This window comes from Phalaenopsis equestris, unplaced genomic scaffold (genome assembly GCF_001263595.1).
Source record: "Phalaenopsis equestris unplaced genomic scaffold, ASM126359v1 Scaffold000291, whole genome shotgun sequence".
Taxonomy (NCBI): Eukaryota; Viridiplantae; Streptophyta; class Magnoliopsida; order Asparagales; family Orchidaceae; genus Phalaenopsis; species Phalaenopsis equestris.
The window spans coordinates 454184-475187 of NW_018164733.1; the positions used below are offsets into that span (position 1 = coordinate 454184).

A 21004-nucleotide genomic window follows, 5' to 3' on the forward strand; every position below is an offset into this window, starting at 1 on the left:
ATCGCTTTTATAGGCCGAAAGCTTCTAGAATCCCACTATAACCTTCTGTTAGGTTTGAAGGCGCAGCTCCTCCGTCCGAGTAAAGCCGGGAGATTCATCCATGGCGTCCATCAGGATACTTCAGGGGCGTTTCACCTCTATCTTTTCCCACAATCGGCGGCTTCTTCTGAATAGCCGAGGTTTGCATGCATGCCCTAGATGAAGACTTTATTTTTTTTAATCTCAGTCCTTTTTTAATCTTCTAATCTTTATTGTATGAAAACTTGTTCAATGATTCTCGTGATATTGGTGTTTGAAGAATTTATATTTGATTTTATGTTTTGGTACGTCATTATCTGAATTGGCATGATCGATTTGACTGTTAGATGACAATTCTGAATCTTCCATTCATAGTATTTGAAAATGAATGATTAAGTTGGACTTGTAATTTGCTCTCATTTTTGGTAATGAATATGCAGGAAATGATTTCTTTACTTTGAATCCTTTTAAACAGAGTTTTCGTAACTTAAGATCCTACAGTTTTGTTTTATCCGTTTTCATCCCAACGCTTTACTTTTTTACCTAGATTGAAGGAGAAAAAAATAAAACCTCTGTTTCATTAGTCTTATTGATGAAATCCAGCATTTGATAAATCCCATCCTTTATTGGATTTAGTGGATGAAAAGATTTATCACTCTCACAAATTTTAATTTTTGAAACAAAGAGCCAAACATTTTATCTTGATTTAGCGAGATTTAACAATTGTAGTGCCAGACAATATTATGTAAGATGTGCTAAATATTGATTTATAGGATTTACTAGAGCCTATCTGTAACCAAACAACTCTAATTGTGGTGAATCAAGGTATGCCCAAGCTTTGGGAGTCATCCTTGATGACTTGGAAATTTGGAATTTAATGCCATGCTCATAAAATCTAGTTTTTATGCATCATAAGTGATAAACTTTCATGCGTTGGAATCAAATTAATAAATAGTAAATATGATGTTTAATTAAGAAATTTAATCATAATGATATATAAATTATGAAGTTATAATAAATTAATTCAAGCAAATGATATTGATTTAGCTTTATAGAAGATATAAAATTATAATAGACTTACAAGTAGTTTGCTGAATCCATCATCTTTATAATTTCTTATGGACAAGGAAACACTAATTTGCTAATGAACAAGCATTTTTGTACATGTTTTAAATATAAATGAGAATTGAAAATTATGGCTTATCTTTGAGTATATTATTGAGGTTATTTTTGCTGCAAGAAAATGAATAAAACTGTAACAATGAAATAATTGTTACATACTACTTATGTAACTTTGAATGCTTTTGATCTAGTATCAATAGAGTTGGTAAAGTGGGCATGCAAAAGATTTTTTTTTTTCAAAAGCATGATGAAACTAAAATTTAATATTATTAATGGTTACTTGCATAAATCTTATTAAAATTAAATTTATCCATCTAATTAGATGAGTTAATAAAATTAATAACTCTTCTTTAGAGAAAAAAATGGGCTATTCAGAAATAATATGGATAGAATTTATATATTAACAAAAATGGGTTCAATGCCGCATTAAGCATTTAACATGGATGAATGAAGCATTAGAATTCATAAAGACGATTAGATAAATGGCATATGTTCAATGATGATGTTGATGCGTTGTTGACTAGTTTTACAAGTAACCGTGAAGCTCTATGTCGATGCTTAAAATAAAATTCTGGAAGTCCTGCTTCACTGTTTGCCAACCTCCCACCCATTCCCTCTTTTCCCATCGCGGTTAGAGCAATCGGGAAAAGCAATTGTGGAATCGCAACATACAGTGACCTTCATTTTTTGATACAATTGTGAGTAGGACTAGGCAAAAAAGCAACGACGGGATCGTGGGGTAAAAAGAACTTCGTCTTTCTCCTGCGGCTGGGAAAGACAACGGCTGGATCACTTGAGACTTAAGTCTTCACCGTCTTCTCCCTGTACCAAAGTCTTCCCCCTGTGTTTGCCTGAGTCGAGCCGGAGCCAAAACCAAAGCAGAATTTTTTCATTCCATATATTCTTCTTGTTGTTTTGCTTGGCACATTCATGAAATATATTCTTAGTTCGTGTCCTCTTCCAAGATCAAAGCGCAATAGACAAAAATCCGTTTTTATTCCATGCCTAGTTCTCAGCCCTTTTTGATCCCAAAGCCATGGCCATGGGAAAATAACATTCAATTAATTATGTTGCTTTCGTGATTATAGTTTCTTGACCAGCGACATAATCTAAACCATCAAAGTCGGAGAGGCGTAAGGGGGGAAGAAGAAGAAGAAGAACAAAGAGAAGAAGAGAAACATGAGAAATATGAGATGCCTTATGGGTTGAGGCTTACGAAGGGAAGAGATGGTTATACTTACATTGAAGTCATAGCTCCGGAGAGCTCTGCAGCCAAGACTAACAAGTTTGTTTTGTTCGGTGAGAAATATGCTCAGTTGCTGAGTATGGGCGCACAATGTTCAAATTCAATCAAGAGTTTGACATTTACTCATCACACTCTAGAAGAGATATGATCTGGGAAGGAGCAAAAGAGTTTGTACCTGAAAGATTTGATTTAAACAGGTCTACATTTCTTAGTGCAAAAGTAAATAAGTTTATATTGAGAAGGAAAAATGCTTTGTTGTCAAACCGCTTACCACCTAAGATCGTCGTCGTCCCATTAAGGTCAGAGTTCGAAAGGTATATTTTGGGACAATGTGGGTCAATTTTTGAAATATCCGCTCGAGGAAGCATGAGTACATGTTCACGGGGAAATTAAGTATCATTCGGGGAAAGACACAGACTCGTTTGGAAGACTTTTTAAAATTGAGGGTTTTAAACATTCGTTCATGGGAAAGTGAGTACTCTGCTGTGGGAATGAGTACCGTTCGGGGAAAAGAAAGTACCGGTTGGAGGATATTGGTTTGCGATCTAACCTTTTATGCAGGTACATTGAAGGTCTGTTGCATCTTTTAATATTACGGGTTAAATTTACCTTTTGCTCCCGGTCGTAGTGACTCACGACACTGACCAATTCATCTTTTAAAATAACTGGGAAGGTTGACATTCTCCCATGCCCTTAAATAGGGTGCTGATGCCGGAAGGTTGCCAAATTTTTTGGTGATATTGGACTCGTAAATATTATAAAAATATGAACTGTGTGGACTTTAAAAATGTTCTAACATTAAATGAAATTGCATATTACAAAATAAAGAATAATACTTAAGCTATAGTTGAAGTCATTTCAAGAGGATAAATTAAATGCATTTGAGACTTGCATAAGATTCATAAAAATTTGAATGGCTCGCCAATTAATATAGTTAAACTTTTCTTTGACTTTTAATTTGATCATATTGGAAAAGTAAACAAATGAAAAAATCTATATCCAAGTACAAATGAATTTGTTCGTGGTATATTTAAATCTCTAAATTGAGGCTTAGCTTAATTGGGGTAAGCTTAGGGGGCTAAACTTAAATTGAGTGCCAAATTCTATAAATCGAGGTCTATACTTAAATATAAAATGTCATAAATTGGGAGACTGAATTTAAATTGAATATCAAATTATACATATTGAGGGTTGAGCTTAGCATAAATATTAAATATCATAAATTGGGCCTAAATTTAAGACACAAATGTTATTTTTAAACGTTGAAATGAAGAATTAATATATCAAATTTTGCCACCGGTTTCGCAATACTCTTTCTAGCGAACAAAAAACAGTAAAAATGCTTAAAAGAAAAACCTGTGTGTGTAAAGTCATAATTTAAAATAAAAAACTTCAAGATGTTTAAATGGTTTTATGACTTTATCATGTCTTAATTTAATATTTGATTCAAATATAAATGTCTCAAAATTTGTGCAAGTCTTTCAAGATGCATTCTTTGAAGTTATTTGATTTAATACATACCATAAATTATATAAAATGTCTTAAGATATCAAATGCTGCAATTAAACTAACTCAAATATATGAAATTAAATGTCAGCATGTGTTCAACCGACGTATAAAATGCTTAAATACTAGGTTCGAGAATGTTGCGCGGGCTAATCGGGTCGCTTTGTCTATAGGGCAGGGTTGTAAGTCACACCCCACTAGTTCGATCCTCCTCCCCACAAGGACTGGAGTTGACAAATCTAATAAGCCCCAATAAATGTCCAAATCTTGAACTAAGGGTTTACAAGTCCAATTCATCAAACTAGTCTTATTTTCCTCCTTATAAGGACATGAGTAGACAGGTCTTTTATTTTGAAAAGCTTAAATTGACAAAATTAATTGCTTCTTCATATTTAAAAGTTTAAAATATTTAATACCCCGATGATGACTGAGCAGTTAGAAGATTTCAACCAGAGGGATCAATCTTTTAAATCAAGACTTTCAAAATAATCAATTAAAATATCTAAGCTAAAAATTAATCACTAAAGACTTAAAGCAAATGTTATCCATCATCTGCAACAGTTTGTTAATGGTGACAAATTTCTATCTGACTTCAGCTCAAAAAGAGCTAATGTTATATTAAATGTATCTTTGTATTCACTATCAAAGTAATTGCATGCTAATAAGGACATGAACACCACAAAATAGCTTACGATCAGAGTCATCTGACCAGTCGGTGCCGTCAAATGACACCATTATATTACGGTCATGGCCGCAGCCCTTATGTTCCCCAATTGTTTTCTACCATTTGAATTGTGAATCATAAGGATATAATTGGTTGACACAAAACTTCTGTTAGCTAAGATTGACTTAAATTTGTTCTCTTAGACAAATATCCACCCCAGATCTACAAAGATACATTGGACGACACAACTCATAGTTGCTGACAAATAATAGTATTCTATTACGGTCATGACTGTAGCCCGTATGTTCCCCAATTGTTTTCTACAATTTGAATTGTGAATCATAAGAATACAATTGGTTGGCACAAAACCTTTTGTTAGTTAAGATCAACTTAAATTTGTTCTCTTAGACAAATATCCACCATAGATCTACAAGAATACCTTGGACGACCCAACCCAACTCGTGGTTGCTGACAAGGATTATTCTGTCAGGTTGGGTCGACCACATTTTCTGATTATGTAGATCATGGACCACGACTATCCGGGATGATGAAACCATGAGATCTTGATCGAGTTTTGTCTTCATTCCCCCACTGTCCGCTTTAAGCTTCAAGTGATGAATTTTATAATCTAAAATTTTAAGTCTACTGCTATTATATGTTAAATATTCAATTCTTAATGACTAACAATAATCAAAAGTGTTCTCCTATTATCTGGAGGGGTAATTAATCATAGGGGCTTCCACCTCTGGGAAACATCAAACCCCAGATCAAGAATTCATCGCTAAATGAGGGCGAAATCTTTGGGTAATGTCTTATCTACAATCTATATGTCCTCTGAAATTTCGACCCTCCAAAGCTCTCTCTCAAAATAACATAAAAATAAATGTAGAAAGTCTCTTGAGGAGAGCAGTGGTGAATTTTCGAAGCCGACACTCTAACGGGTTTTAATTCAATAATTCAAATCATGATTTGATTAAAGATTCAATTCATATCATATTTTATTTGATTGAAGTTTTCTTTTAAAGGGAACCATGCATCACAAAAGTGGTCGGTCGTGACAGTCAAATTATACTATTATTTGACTTTGTTGAATTGAACTGAAGATCAAAAATACCCATATTAGCTTAACTAGGAGAGGTAAAATGAGCTTGAGGATGCCATTAATTCTTTTTTTTTAAAGATATATTGTTAAGCTTGAAGGTTTATCAGATGAAATGCGAGGTGAGGGATTGTTGATTAGGGAGGGGTATTTTTGAGAAATAGGTCACCTTCAGCCATGACAGGAGCAAGTCATGTCGTAGGTTAAAGAATATTGCATGCTTCGATTGTAAGAAAAAATGACACGTTAAGAAGGATCCATGCATTGAAGAGGCGAGTAGTGTGAAAATATTAACCCAAAATGAACGATTCATGCATTGAAGAGGCGAGTACTCTGCAAATATTAATCCAACACAAATATAGTATTATGGAGACAAATGTAAAGAGTATTAAATTATAGACTCTACTTTTTCATTCTATATGTAACTTAATAAGAGTTATTTTTCAGTTATGAGTCATGCGTTGGATATATTCATACAGGAAATAATGTGACATCAATATTGGTACTGTTGGCACGGTTGGAGCTCAATATGTACGCAGCCTGAGCAAGAATTCGATAACTTTGTGTCCTGATGGTCCTGCAGATAAAAGTTTTTTGGATATGTTAAAGCTTTCAAAGTTTATAAAGATGTACTGGTATTTTTTTGATTTTTTTTAAATAGAGTTGGTGAACTCTAGATATTATAACATGCATCATTGAGTGGTGTTCCTTTGATTTATTTTCAACTTTCTTGGAGCACTATGATCTGGAGAAGAAGAAAAAAATTAATTTTTTGGCTATATGGGATGTTTCAGGATAAAATTGGAGATTTTTGCAGATGATCAAGCCGAATAGCCTTGTGTTTCACTGTACATTCTATTGTTTGGGCATACCCTTCTCAGATTTAATGTGAAAAAGACACCAACTTACAGCAAGTACACATTTAGGTTTAGAAGTACCACTGAAATGTGCAACATATGTTCTGTAGAATTCTCTTTCAAGTATTTATTTCGAGGATCATTTAGGCGTGATGAGATTGCAGTTCTGCCATTTCTGGTGCTTTGGGAGCTCGGCGATCTTTAATGTACCGTAGAGAGTTGATTTGTTTACAATCTTACATCCTTGATTTATGGGGGGGGGGGGGGGGGGGGGGGAATTTAAAGTTTTATTATTTCATTTTTCTTGCAAACTAACTTTTTTGCAAATTATTTACTCTCTAACCACTCGTAAAATTCTGCATAGACAGACCTTTTGCAAATTTGCTATGTTTCCCTCTTAAAACCTTACTCGCCTTAATTGCAAATCAACCTGCTGACTTTCAAGCTCTATAAGAAGGGCAGTTGTTGCATGGAGATACACTCTTCTTCCACAATTTACAACCCATTAACCAATGAAAGAAATATAAAATAGCCTGAAACTACTCGTTATAATTGGCGGTGCTGGTATTGTTTAAAAGTAGCCAGTAAGTTTGGCAAGGCTATTGGTGGTGCGGAAGAGACTGGTTGATAAGTAGCTCTATGAAGCATCAAAGATGACATATTTTGGGACGGTCAACAACATTGTTAGTTGAAGATCAATGCGTGCTTTGTTTATCCCTTTTTTGTGAATTGAGTTATGTATACGAAAAATATGTCCGCGCAAATTTCAAGGCAAACGGATGGTTTTGGAGCGAGGAACGATCGATCAGACGCCTTATTGACGATTGAAGGATTGGATGCTAACGGAGAAAGTGTTGAGGTCGGTCGATCGAAGAATTTCCCATAGAAAGACGATCGACTCCAAAGCCGATTGACGAGTTACAGAATCCTGGACCGTGTACCAATGGGGTTAAGGCGTAGCGAGCGGTCGACAGATTTCTCATCGACCGAATATTTTCGCCAGCCTTATTATACTCTAATGTTCTTGTAATACTAAAAGCTCCCCTCCCCTCAAACCTGATAATCAGGGGGCTGACTTGTAATTTTGTAATAATGTGACATATTTCTATAAATAGGAGGTCCATATCATGAATAAGGTGAGGCTCTTTTACTGCTCCCAACTGTGCCCTCTCTCTCTAACCACCTAGAAAAATGTCTATACCTTGGGTTTGTTTCCCGGACATTTTATGATTCAGCATCTTGTGAATATATAGGGAGCTCTGTGAATGTACTATTCAAGCAAATATTCGACAAACTATGTCTCATTGCCGATTGGATGACTACGCTAGCCGAATCTCTGTATGGATACTTGGGCGAAAGGAAGGAATCATTGGGGGTGGTCGGACTTCCGGTAAGTTGGGGAGAAAACGAGAAGTAGTTTACGCTCACAGAAGAGTTCGCCGTGGTGGATTCACCCCTAACATATAACACTATATTCGGTTGTCCGCTACTATATGATTTCAGGGCGGTTGTCTACTTACCATGTTGTCAAGTTTTCTGGAGATGGAAAAATTATCATGATCAGGGAACCAGAACGCAAGGGACGGTAGCCTCGAGACCAACAAGACCACCTGTAAAGTTCCAGCGATCGAAGGAGAATCAGGTAGATGTTTTCTGATAAGTGAAGCTATTGATGCAGGTTACAGGGAGCTGCTGGTCCAAACCCTCCGAGAAAATCATGATGTTTTCGCGTGGACGATTGTTGAGATTTCAGGTGTCGATCGACATCGACTGTTACAGATTGAACGTTGATCTGTCTGCCCAACCCATGAAGCAGAAAATCATAAGTTCAACCATGACGTTTGGGGGTCCCATCCGATAGGAAGTTTGAAAGCTGGAGAAGGTGAGGTACATTCGGGAAGTGCAATACCCTACCTTGGTCTCCAATGTGGTGATGGTGTAGAAGGCTAACGAAAAATGGAGGATGTGCATGAACTTCACTAACCTGAACTTTGCTTGCACAAAGGACTCTTATCCTCTACCAAGGATTGATGCTCTGGTGGATTCGGGGGTCGGTCATTCAGTCCTAAGTTTTATTGATGTATTCTCCGGATACCATCAGATCAAGATATACCTAGCTGATGCGGAAAATACCGTTTTTCTTACTTGTGATGGAGTTTTTTGTTACAATGCAATGACATTCGAGCTTAAAAATTTCGGGGCCACTTACCAACACATCATGAATGTAATTTTTACTAATAAAAATGAATGAACATTGAGGTGTATGTCGATGATGTACTGGTTAAGAGTCAGTCGGCCAAACAACACATTGAGGATCTAAAAGAAACATTTCTAACATTTTAAAAATTTAACATGAAACTAAATCCACTGAAGTGCACCTTTGGGGCAGTGACAAGCAAATTCCTGAGATATTTGTTAATCTCTAAAGACATAAATGTTAACTTGAAAAATATTTAAGCACTCCTCGATATATCCTCCCCTAAAAACATTAAGGAAATCCAGAAAATAACTAGTCGGATCGTAGGTTTGAGCAGATTCATCTCCAAGTCAGGTGATAAGTACTTGGGAGAGCCAAATGCTTCGAATGGACACAGAAATGCGAGGAGGCTTTAAAGAGCCTCAAGCAGTTCCTATCCTTTAGAGCCCAAAACTGAAGAAAATTTTTTTTCTTTACCTCATGGTCGGACCCAAAGCCGTCAGCTCGGTCTTGGTCAGAGAAGAACTCGAAAAGTAACACCTAGTGTACTACACTAGTCAGGTCCTCAAAGGCGTCAAACTCCGGTGTCCAATAATGGAGAAACTAATTTTCGCTTTTGTCATTTCAACACAGAAGCTCCGACCATATTTTCATATACACCTCATATAAGTTATCACAGATCACCCATTAAAATCTATTTTTTACCAGGCCAGATCATTCCGGTCAACTGCTCAAATAGGTCGTGAAACTCAACGAGTTTGACATCTTCTATATCCCCTGAACGGCGATAAAGGCACATACTGTTGCAGATTTGCTTGCAGATTTCTCTGAATCGAGAGTTGTAAACGAGGATTTGACAATCGACTTATTGGCCTGGATCCTGTTCACTGATAGGGCATCCGACCAATCAGGTGTTGGATATGGTGTTTTCTTGTGAAGCCCCGAGGGGAAAACTTTTACCACTCAATTGAGGTAAATTTTTCATTGACTAACAACCAAGCAGAATATGAAGTTTTGATTGCAGGACTTCGCCTAGCCTCGACTCCCCATAATAGTAAAGACCGCTTCACAACTGATAGTGAACCAAATCAACGGGGAATTTGAAACCAGGGACGAGACTATGGCGAAGTATCTCAGGAAGGTGAAGACGAAGATCAGTCGATTTGACAGCTTCAGAATCAAACATGTCCGAAAAGAGGAAAATCAGGTCGTTGACCTTCTATCCCGGAGGCTTCATCTAGGAGAAGGACAACCTTGAAAAAATAATGGAGATTCATCAGGAGGAGAAGTAGAGCTGGATGAACTCATACATCCGGTAACTAAGCATGGTGTAGATCGGTGAAGAAGTCACCGATAGCAGGAGATTCAAATATACAACTGCCCAATACTTACTAGTCGAAGGAAAACTCTTCAGGAAGTCGGCCACATCCTTATACCTAAAGTGTAATGGGAAAGACAAGGTTAGGGACATACTTAGGGAAGTTTATGGCGGAGAGTGTGGGAGCCATTCCGAGGGAAAGCTGCTGGCTCACCGAATTCAGTGACAGGGTTATTTTTAGTCGAACTTGCTCAAAGACGTCGAAAAATATTCCTGAATGTGTCCACAATGTCAGAAGTATAAACCGTCACGCCATCAACCGACCCAAAAACTTCACCCGATCGTCAGTTATTAGTTGTTCGCCATGTGGGGCCTCGACATCCTGAGACCTTTCCTTCCGTCGAGAGGATTGCAAAAGTTTTTACTGGTGGTTATCAATTATTTCTCCAATTCGGTAGAAGCAAAGCCTCTTGCATACATAACGACAGAGGTAGTTCGGAACTTTATCTTGACTGACCTGATTTACCGATATGGATTACCCTATGCCATCTTTATGGATAATGAGACCCAATTCGCTGACAAATGAGTTAGAGATTTCTGTAAGATTTGAGGGATCAACTTCAAATTTGCTTCTGTAGATCACCCTCGAACTACGGGACAGGCGGAGGCTGCAAACAAGATCATCTTCAGTTTGCTAAGGAAAAAAAGTAGGAGCAAAGGACAAATGGGCAGACCTAATTCCTTCAATACTCTTTGCAATCCAAACAACACCGTTCATGTTCACCGGACAAACCGCCTTTATGCTGTCCTACGGAATGGAAGTCATGTTACCGGTCGAATACAACAATTACAGCCAGAGCGTACTCTCCGTTTCAACTTTTGACAAGGAGGATCGAGGAGAGTGGCTTAAGGTGAACAACGAAGGAGTCAAGCTCACCCTAAATCTGTCGGAGGAGAATCGAGCCAACACAACCCTTCAGCAAGAAAATGTCAAGCGAAGGATAACTAAATATTTTAAAAAACAAGTATGCAAAGAGATGCTTGCCCCAAGGGACCTGGTGTTGAAGAAGACCGACCCGCTGTCAGGGGGTAGGCATTGGCTAGCTGGATCGAACTTGGAATGACCCCTACATCATTCAGCAGAGAGCTGAACCCGAAGCATACAAACTATAAACATTCACAGGAAATAATGTCCCTCGAACTTGGAGTGGCGATAATGTAAAGAAAAATTTCCCTTAAAACTGTCCCTATTTGTAGAAGGAACATTGTCATGGTTGTTTTTTATAACTCTTCTTTTCTTTCAAAGACTCAATATAATGAAGATGTTTTTTATGTACATACCATCTAAAAGTTTGAAATTCACATATTTAGTATCACTAATAGTACTTTCTTTGATTATTTTTATGCTTGGAGAGCCGACATGGTTATGCTCACGGAACTTACACAGTTACGCTCAGGGAACTGATACTTCCACAGTCGGAGAACTGACCCTGTCACATGTGGGAAACCTGCTCTGTGAGTGGCTAAACCTAATCAATCTGTCCAAAAGATCGTTAAGGGTTTATGAAACGTATCGACAACCGACAACGACTAGCTCCGCTAAGGGTATGGGATCGATCGTCCTACGCTCAATTTATATAGTTAACACCCGACAATGATAAGCTCCGTGAGGGGTGTATAATAATCGCGAGAGGCCTATGAGACGTATCGACATCCGACAACGACAGCTCCAAGAGTGGTGCTCGAATGATCACCTTGTGCCCAATTTACAAAGTTAACACCCATAAGTGATAAGCTCCATTAGGGGTGTCTAACAATCACGAGAGGCATATGGGATGTATCGACATCCGACAACAACAAGTTTCACAAGTGGTGTGCGAACAATCGTCCTGCGCCCATTTACAAAGTTTACACCTAGAAGCGACAAGCTCAACAAGGGGTGTATAACAATCGCGAGAGACCTATGAGACATATCAGCACCCGACAACAACAAGCTCCGCAAGAGGTGCACGAATGATCGTCTTGCGCCCAATTTATAAAGTTAACACACAACAGTAACAAGTTCTGCGAGGGTGTCTAACAATCGCGAGAAGCTTATGAGATATATCGACACCCAACAATGACAAACTCTGTGAGGGGTGTGTGAACGATCGTCCTGCGCATAATTTACAAAGTTAACACTTGGTAGCGACAAACTTCGCGAGAGCTGTCTAACGATCACGAAAGGCTTATGGAACTTATCGACACGTAGCAGCGATAAGCTCCGCAAAGTGTGCACGAACGATCGCCTTGCACTTAATTTACATGAATGCAGTCATACGTTTGCCCCTAATATGCATGGCCAATCACGACAAGCTGGAAATTACCCAGAAAGTAGAAAAGTTGTGGAGTGCAAGAAAGAAAACTCGAAGCACTAAACCATCTAGTTTCAAAAAAAAAAATATAAAATATGTTTACAAAAACTAAGTTACAAAATCCTTATACGAGCATGTGATAATATCAAAATGAAAGAAACTAAAAAAAGATCGTCCGTCAGTCTATACATTAGAAGATTCCTAATCACCATCTTAACCAATTTCTTCAGCTCTCCCGAAGTCGTCCAACTTCCCACTCGACGACTCCTGTTCTCCACCCTCCGAGTCTGGGAGCAACGTGTCGAACTCCTCCATATCCCGCCACTTGGAATCAACCAGTTCATGTTTCACAAATCTCTCTACTGCAAGAGATGTATCAATCATAATCAGACTGAAAAGGCCCTCAACATGCTCTTCCCGAGTAATCATGGAGGAGACTTTCTCTTTCAACTCTTCGTGCTCCTTGAGAAGGTCTTATGTTTCCGAGCATCCAACTCCCTTTGCTCCAGAGATAGCTTCAGCCTTTCCTCGGCCATGGTGGCCCTTCACATCAATTTTTCTACTTGCGAGGCATCCGTCTCTATTTTCCTTTCGGCCCGGCTCAAAAGAACCCCTAGAAAATGCAAGGCTTCCCATGCAAGAACATGTTTACGATCAATTTCCTGATACATATCTCGTCTGTCCATCGTTCTCAGGTGTTTTGTAAAGGCTGGAGACCAGAACGCCTCCATCAAGTTTGACAGGTAGTCCACATTCAAAGGGGTAAAAGGATACCACTTGGTATCCCTAGCAAGAATAGCGTAATGACCGCTTGTCCAAATTCCAACCCCTCGGTCATGAGAGAACAATCACTAGGATGGAATCCCTTATCCCAGAGGAAGAGCTAGCTCAGCTTCAGAAACAAGAGTTTCTTTTACTTTGAGGAACATCACCCTCCACCCTTTCAGCATCTCCTGGTTCTCTTTCTGACTCGGGCCCTATTGAGATTGGACGAAAAGAGCGAGTGTTGAAGACATCCTCGTCGCTTCCTTCGAATAACACAACAAAACAGTATAAGCACACACTCATACGTACAAGCAACTAAAATCTTTTTTACCTTGAGCACCTACTTCGGTCGAACTAATGGGAGCAGACCGACCACCCTTACCTCTCCCAAGCAAGGCACGATCACTTCTCCCCTGCTGCTTCTTTGAGGCCGCCCTCTCTCAACGGACCTCTCTCTGACCACTTCCCAAGAGTCAGATGACGCTCATAACCCACCCTTCGATCATGATCTCGCTACCATCAGGCCGAATCATACATTCTATCACGGTTGGATTGAGGTATTGAAAAAATAAGAGGTGCTGACCCTCGATCAGCGCCTTATGATCTTTGAGATAACCAGAAAGTGTCTTCTTCATTTTCGCCTCGTTTCCCACCAGAACGGTGTTGGTCCCCCAGCCACTAGCGCAAGAGTCTACCGGGAATTTCGTTTTCCAGTCTTTTATCTTATTCTCTCATGACCCACCAAATATATCTTAGAGCCAGCGACAAACTGAACATAGCCATCCCATATGATTTAGAAGGAGAAGAAATGGTTAAACAATTTGAGCAACCAAGGGATCTTCACGCTTTGACAAAAGAGGAAGGTCATTATGGAAGCCACCAAGTTGGGAAGAACTTGAGCAGGAATAACCTCTTACTGTCTGAAAATCAATCGTAATTCCTTGCAGAGCGGCAGACGAATACCCACTTTAAATTGATCTTTATAGAAAACCAAATACGGATAAAAATGGCCCGTCACCCGCTTATGGCTGGCGACCGGCCGAAGCTGGATAGAAGTGTCAGAAATGTAAAGGCTCTGAATCTCCCTCACTTCTGCTGCAGAGAGAATCTAGAATTCCGAGACTGGAATCGACCCAAATGATTATTGGGAGAATTTTTGCGTCATACGATTCGTAACAATGCACGTGAGAGGGGATGGAAGAAGAGGAATAAATAGAGTAAACAGTCACAAAGAAATAAAGGTTATGATGTCACACACACGCATGTGCTTGAAAAAATGAAACGCCGCTGACAAGATTGACGCAATACTCAAGAAAAAATAATCATTACCAGAAATAGAAAATTTGCATTGTATTTATTTATTTACAACAAAAGCGGGGGCGTCATGCCTCACCCTTAGATACAACTAAGAGAGGGAAAACCTAACTAAGCAGTTGTTTGCAGCTTCGTCTGGCCTCGTTGGTGCAGCTGCTCATACATAAATTCGCCACCCAGCTTGAAGGTGTCATTCTGACTATCCATCAGCTGGGCTACGAAAGCCTCAAACGACCAACAGCTCATGACACATTCGAGCCATCTTCTCACGATCAACTAGCATCTCTCCTCGAAAACAACAAGTTCTTCATGAAGTGCATCGACTTATTTTTCTACTCGGTCAACTCATTCCAGAACCTCAGCAATTCCATTATCACTATCTCTCAGAGATTGTACTATGAGGTGAAGAAAGCGCTCCTCCATTTTGGCAAGGTGGCACACCAGAAAGTTAGCATATACTTGATGCCCTCAATATGCCGCCTCCTCTGTTGTTGCGTTAGGAGGAACTTGGCCGCCCACGCTCCTACTGCCAGAGGAAGGATTATCCCCTATCCTCTGAGCCACAACGTCCGGCCCCACGGTGCCCTACTCCATGGTCCCTTGCTCCATAACTCCTTGCTTCCTAACAACCTGCTTCTTGGTATTCTCTCCCCTCTTCGCGGCTTGGTCCACATAGGCCAGATTGCTCTCAGGGTCGGCATCAGTGGCTGACGAAGTGGAAGAGATCATCAGAGCTTCTGAAACTACAAAAGGAGTACTAAAAGCATAATTCAAACTACATACCCAAAACTCAATACCATTCAAAAGCAATGTAAGAGTCGAAGTCGTCACCAGTCTTTTCTAGTCCACCCTCAGAAGCGAGGCCACCCTTTATTGGATTTTGTCCTTGCTTCGATTGGTGCCTTTCCGAGCCGCTCGGGAGTCGTAGTCCTTGCGACAGTCTGAACGGACACTCCTCCCCTTTGGGCAAGAGTGACCACTTCCAATGGGCGTCTCTAAAGACGATCACCGATGCGTCCTCCAACATCCTCGCGGCTCTCCCTTGTGAAGAGCCTGCCAGAAAACCCGAAGACCCAGCTTGGTCTTCGTGTTCCCTCGCTTGCTCAACTCTTATGCGGAAGCCTCTCTTACTAGTTTCCGCTTCGCGTCGGGTTTGCGAGTCTTCGTTCGCATATCACTCATGGCCTTGAGGAGGGTGCTCTTGTCGGCTGATGACGCTCTCTTACCAGACATCGCGACGGGCACAAAATAGAAGAGATAGAAGACTAAAAAACGAAAAGAAAAGAAAACAACGCAAACCTTTCTTACCCTAAGGCCTATTTATAATATTTTGGGCATGAAAATTCAAGGAAGTCCATTATTGCGCAACAATGCCATCTAATTATTTCATGCATGTTAATAGTTTTTCTTATCCTTGTGTATTGTGCAGCTTCCGAGGAGCAAGAGAATTGAATAACTAAATATCTATATGAAAAATATATCAGCACGAATCTCAAGGCAAACAGACAGTTCTGGAACGAGGAATGATCAATCGGACGCCTTATAGACGACCGAAGGATTGAATGCTAATAGAGAAGGGAAGTCGGTCGATTGGAAGAATGCGACAAAGAACTTCCTATAGAACGACAATCAACTCTAAAGCCAATCGATAAGTTACTCAATCTAGAATCGTGTAGCAATGAAATTAAGGCGTAGCGAGCAATCGACAGACGTCTTATCAACAAAATATATTCGTCAGTTTTATTATACTCTGATGTTATTGTAATTACTAAAAAACAACCCCCCCTTTCTAACCTAATAATGAGGGGACTGACTTGTAATTTGGTAATAGCGTGGCCTATTCCTATAAATAGGTGATTCATGTTATCAGTAAAAGCGAGGCTCTTTTAATGTTTCCTACTATGCCATCTCTCTCTCTAACGACTTCTTAGCAAAACGTTCTATGCCTTGGATGTGTTTTCAGGAAATTTTTGGATTCAACAAGTTAGTTGGAATTAAAAGAGAGAAAAGAAGCGGAGATATACAAATTTGAAATCTCTTATTTGCATTATATATTTTTCTCTCATATCGTAGTAAATCCACTGTTCTATGTAGCTGTGAACTTTAACTTGAGCTGAATCACGTAAATTTTGATATTCTCATTCAATGATACTTGATCTATTTTAAAGTCTCACTTTGTTGTTCATTATACTCGCTTCTAGGTTGACTCTTCCAATTTAGCCGAGCTAACAACCTCCTCTACCATTTTTGGGTGCTACCTTATGTTGATTGACTATGACTGTGAATTATCTAAATGAGATTTCATCCCTATACTCTTTCATTCTTTAGAAGTCCAAGCACCACGCCTAATAGTCCGTGATCATCCAAATGTTCGGATTTTAACACCTCTTCTCTTTCTTACATTGTTCTAGATTTCCTCTATTGATTGACATTCTTCGTTGGGCCATTTTGATCTACCTACTGGGGAATTATTTATTTTTTAAACTTGTGGTAATTCCATGGCAAGAAGAATACCCCACAGAAATTAAATTAACTACTATTTTATTTGAAGATTGAAAATTACTGGTGATTCTAGTGAACTAAACTAAAGTACTAACTAAAAACTCCTAATAATTAATGTTGACTGGAGATTTTTACAATATAAAATGGGGAAATGGTTGTCATATTCTACATAAAGATTTCTGTTGGTAAAAATCTTAATTTGGTTTATTGAACAGTATCCGCTACTATAATCTCATTCAAAGGAGATATCCAAAACTCTCTCAAAAAAAATAGAGAAACAAATTGCTATAATCAAATCTAGCATCAAACACATCTGACGCAAAACAAGAAATCAGTCAGGTTATGTAATTTATATGCATATATCTCTATTCTATAATTGACTATGGTATTTCAACCACGTTGAATTTATTTATCACCTGTTGATTCTTTTAGGTTTTTATGCAGTTGATGGTCTGCAGTTACTGAAAAGTTAAAAATAAATTGAAACATTCAGCATGAACTCATATCAATAAATTAAAACTACCATTTCAACTTTCAATATATGGCTACATCATACACTTGGATTATTTATAACACATTCAAAAGGATATGATTTCGCTTGTGCCGAACTTACCAGTTCCCCTTTCATAAACCATTATATTTGACCTTACCCAAAACTATTCTTTATCTATTAATTTCATGGGGCATTTGCATACATACCATCCACTTCCTATGTATTTACATATCTAACACCTAAACTTTACTTTTTTACATTTCTACCACCCAATTTTTTATAAAAAATTGCACTATTATAAGTTTCAAAAAGTGAAATACATCTTTTCATACATATATAAGACGGCATATATGTATAAATTAAAGTTTAGTTGTTAGATATGTAAATACATAGTAATCCAGTGGTATGCTTGCAGTCTTCCTAATTTTATTTATAATGTAACCCATCCAACGTTGTGATGTTTTCAGTTCCTTTACTGATAGGGAAATAATGGATAATTTGAAGGCCAAAGTGATAAGATGGTAGCTAGTTGGCACTCGACCCATTTTAATTGCAGGGAATATTAACATTTTGCCAAGAATAACCACAAACTGTCAAGAAACATAAAAAGTTCAAAGTGTGAAGCTGAAAATAAAAGAAAAATTCTGTCTCCTTTAAGTTTAGTTCTGTTTAATTTTTATTTCTTTGAGCACGAAGAAAAGCTTTTGATCATTGAATTTGATAATAAAGCTTGATTTATTTTCATGATTCAATATTGAACTGATAAATTCTGAGTATTCTGAAGATTTTCCTATTGTTCTTCTAAAGCTGTTAGAAGCATCCAAGTCCAAGCCGAACAATCAGATCGCCATGATGACGAATCTCAGGACTCGAAACCTACTCGCAATGATTCACAGAGTCCCACCAAATTTGCTGAAAAGCTCAGCAATTCAGCCGAAGCCTCCAATGTGAACTACACAGCCACATCCAATTTGAAAACATCAGCAAGACATGATCTAGCCATGATCTTCACCTGCAAGGTATGCGAGACTCGATCTGTGAAAACTATGTGCCGTGAATCTTACGAGAAAGGCGTCGTTGTCGCTCGATGTGGAGGCTGTAACAATCTCCATCTCATTGCCGATCACCTCGGCTGGTTCGGAGAATCTGGAAACGTTGAGGATCTCCTGGCAGCTCGAGGTGAGGAGGTGAGGAAAGGTACGATAGACACACTGAATCTTACTTTGGAGGACCTCATCGTAACCAAATCTTCTTCATGACTGTTTTGTTCCCCTAATGAATTCAAACTCTCTTTGGGAAGTGTACTATTATTTGTTTTAGGGGGCATTTACACACATACCACACAATTCTAATGTATTCACATATCTAGGCACCTAAAGTTTCATACATATTTACATTTATAACACAGAAAGATTTAACATCACATAAAAAACTCCATTATAAATGCATCTTTTCGTGCATGTTTATGACACCAAGATATTATAAATTTAAAAATCAAATTTTAGATGTTAGGTATGAAAATACGATAAGATTGCGAAACTGTGAAAGAAAAAAAAAACTGTTTTCTTACATTAATTATGTACAAGGCATGCATTCGTGAGTGAAGCACACCTTAGATTACATGTATGTAAAATTTAAAATTTAGGTGTAGGTAGATATGCAATTATATAAGACTTGAGTGTTATGTATGCAAAGCTTTCTTTTGTTAGGTTTACTTCTCATATGTCAGCATATAATTGATATATTAAGAATGGACTTGTTCTTTCTCATCCTCCTTTATCTTCTCAAAAATTGTAATTTCATGTCACATTCTTAATCTCTGTTAAATTATTTGATTCCATCTTAATCCTTACATAATTGAGTTTATTTAGATAACGAAAATAAATATTATATATATGTATATATATATATATATATAGATATATATATATATATATTGCCGATGACAAAGTCATAAAAAACGTGGTCAAAGTTGTTTGTTTGTTATGGGAAAAAGCTGTACAGTTAATACGGTTATATATCAATATGTGGTCCCTTCGCTTGTATATTTTCTTGACTAAAAACGGGAAAAGTATCTGAAGAGATTGGAATTAGGAGAAAGTTCAGATACAACTTGACCCAAATTCACTTAAAAAAATGTTTAATATTAAAATTTCATAACTATGCACGAATCACGATATATTTTTTTTTGAAATGAAGTTTAAATTGAGATAAAAAATTATCTAGAACTTTGATTTCAGTAAACTTTAAACAAACTGATCGTCTCTATAAGACAAATCTAATGATATCAAAATGAATCCAATCTGAGTCAAGTCAAATCAAGATCAAGTCATTAAATCATATGCTTTGGATAGTTAATTGAAAGGTCAAATTAACTTTGAATTTGATTTAATTATAATTGAATTGAGCGTTTTGATGAGAGGAACCTAATGAGCCCAAGATCATCTTATTCTTTGGACATTAAGGTCTTCAAATCATAAAAAAAAAAATTCTTTCAATCAAGTCGTTGCGAGAGTTATTGGCAAATAACCAACTTAACCCTTCCATGGAGCTTATAAATAGACTCCCTCTATTTACTTGAGGGGGAGGAAGAGGAAAAGAAATTAAATTTCAGTGTTGTTTTGGAACAAAAATCTGATGATAACTTTCATCCATTGGTGAGTTATGTTTACTTACGAAGTATCTTGAATACGGTGTAATGAAGTATCTTGAATACAGTGTAACGAATAACAACATATTGAAGATTTGATGATAACTTCCGATAATAATTATTTATGACCAACATATTCAAAATTTGGGGACTTTTAACTCCTGAAGTTTTTATACGTTGTATACCAACAAGTGTTCTCTGGCATAAAATAATAAATTTGAGAGAATGGTTGTAGCTATCAACTGGTGTAACACTAACTATGACATACATGACTAATTGTTGCATTACGACATTCCACTACAGCCTTTGTGACCAACTGACTCTGTTGTAGCGACCTATTATGGCCTATGTAGCCAGTTGCTCTTGTAGCTTCGCAGTACAACCTATGTGGCTAATTGTTGTAATTCCAATCTTCCACTATAGTATATGTGGTCAATTACTTTTTTAGTTTTTCACTACGACATACGTGGCTGACTGCTATCATTATAACCTTTCATTATACCCTATGTGACCAATTGATGGTCTTTTAAAGGCCCACTATGACCTATGTGGTCAGATATTACTGTAGTTTCCCACTACGGACTACATGACTTACTACTGTCATTACTACCTTTCATTACAACCCCTGTGGCCAACTAAAACCCTTGCAGTAATTCATTACGACCTATGTGGCGAACCAACGCTCTTACAAGTATCAATTACGATGTCTTTTCTAGTTAGCTGATGCTACTGCAACTATCAATCACAACTTATATAACTGACTGCTACTGCAACTTCTAACTATGGTCCGTGACCAAATATGATCTAGCTAGATAACTGTTGTTGCAGCCTCAAACTACAATCTATTTGACTAATTGCTACCATAACTTCGACCTATATATATGTGAATCTTACGAGAA

The 21004-nt window shown here is 37.9% G+C and overlaps 1 protein-coding gene across 2 annotated transcripts; it reads left to right on the forward strand.

Annotated features, from left to right (window-relative positions):
* LOC110025163 (DNL-type zinc finger protein) lies at positions 1 to 18975 on the forward strand. Of its 2 annotated transcripts, XM_020725472.1 has the most exons (3): positions 1 to 179; positions 18263 to 18362; positions 18408 to 18975. In XM_020725472.1, exons 1-3 carry the CDS (start codon positions 101 to 103, stop codon positions 18712 to 18714), a joined length of 486 nt encoding a protein of 161 aa, XP_020581131.1. In that variant the 5' UTR covers positions 1 to 100; the 3' UTR covers positions 18715 to 18975. The 2 variants fall into 2 exon arrangements, with proteins under 2 accessions (XP_020581131.1, XP_020581130.1); XM_020725471.1 differs by having other exon boundaries at positions 18263 to 18858.
* Positions 18976 to 21004: the final 2029 nt, after the last annotated feature.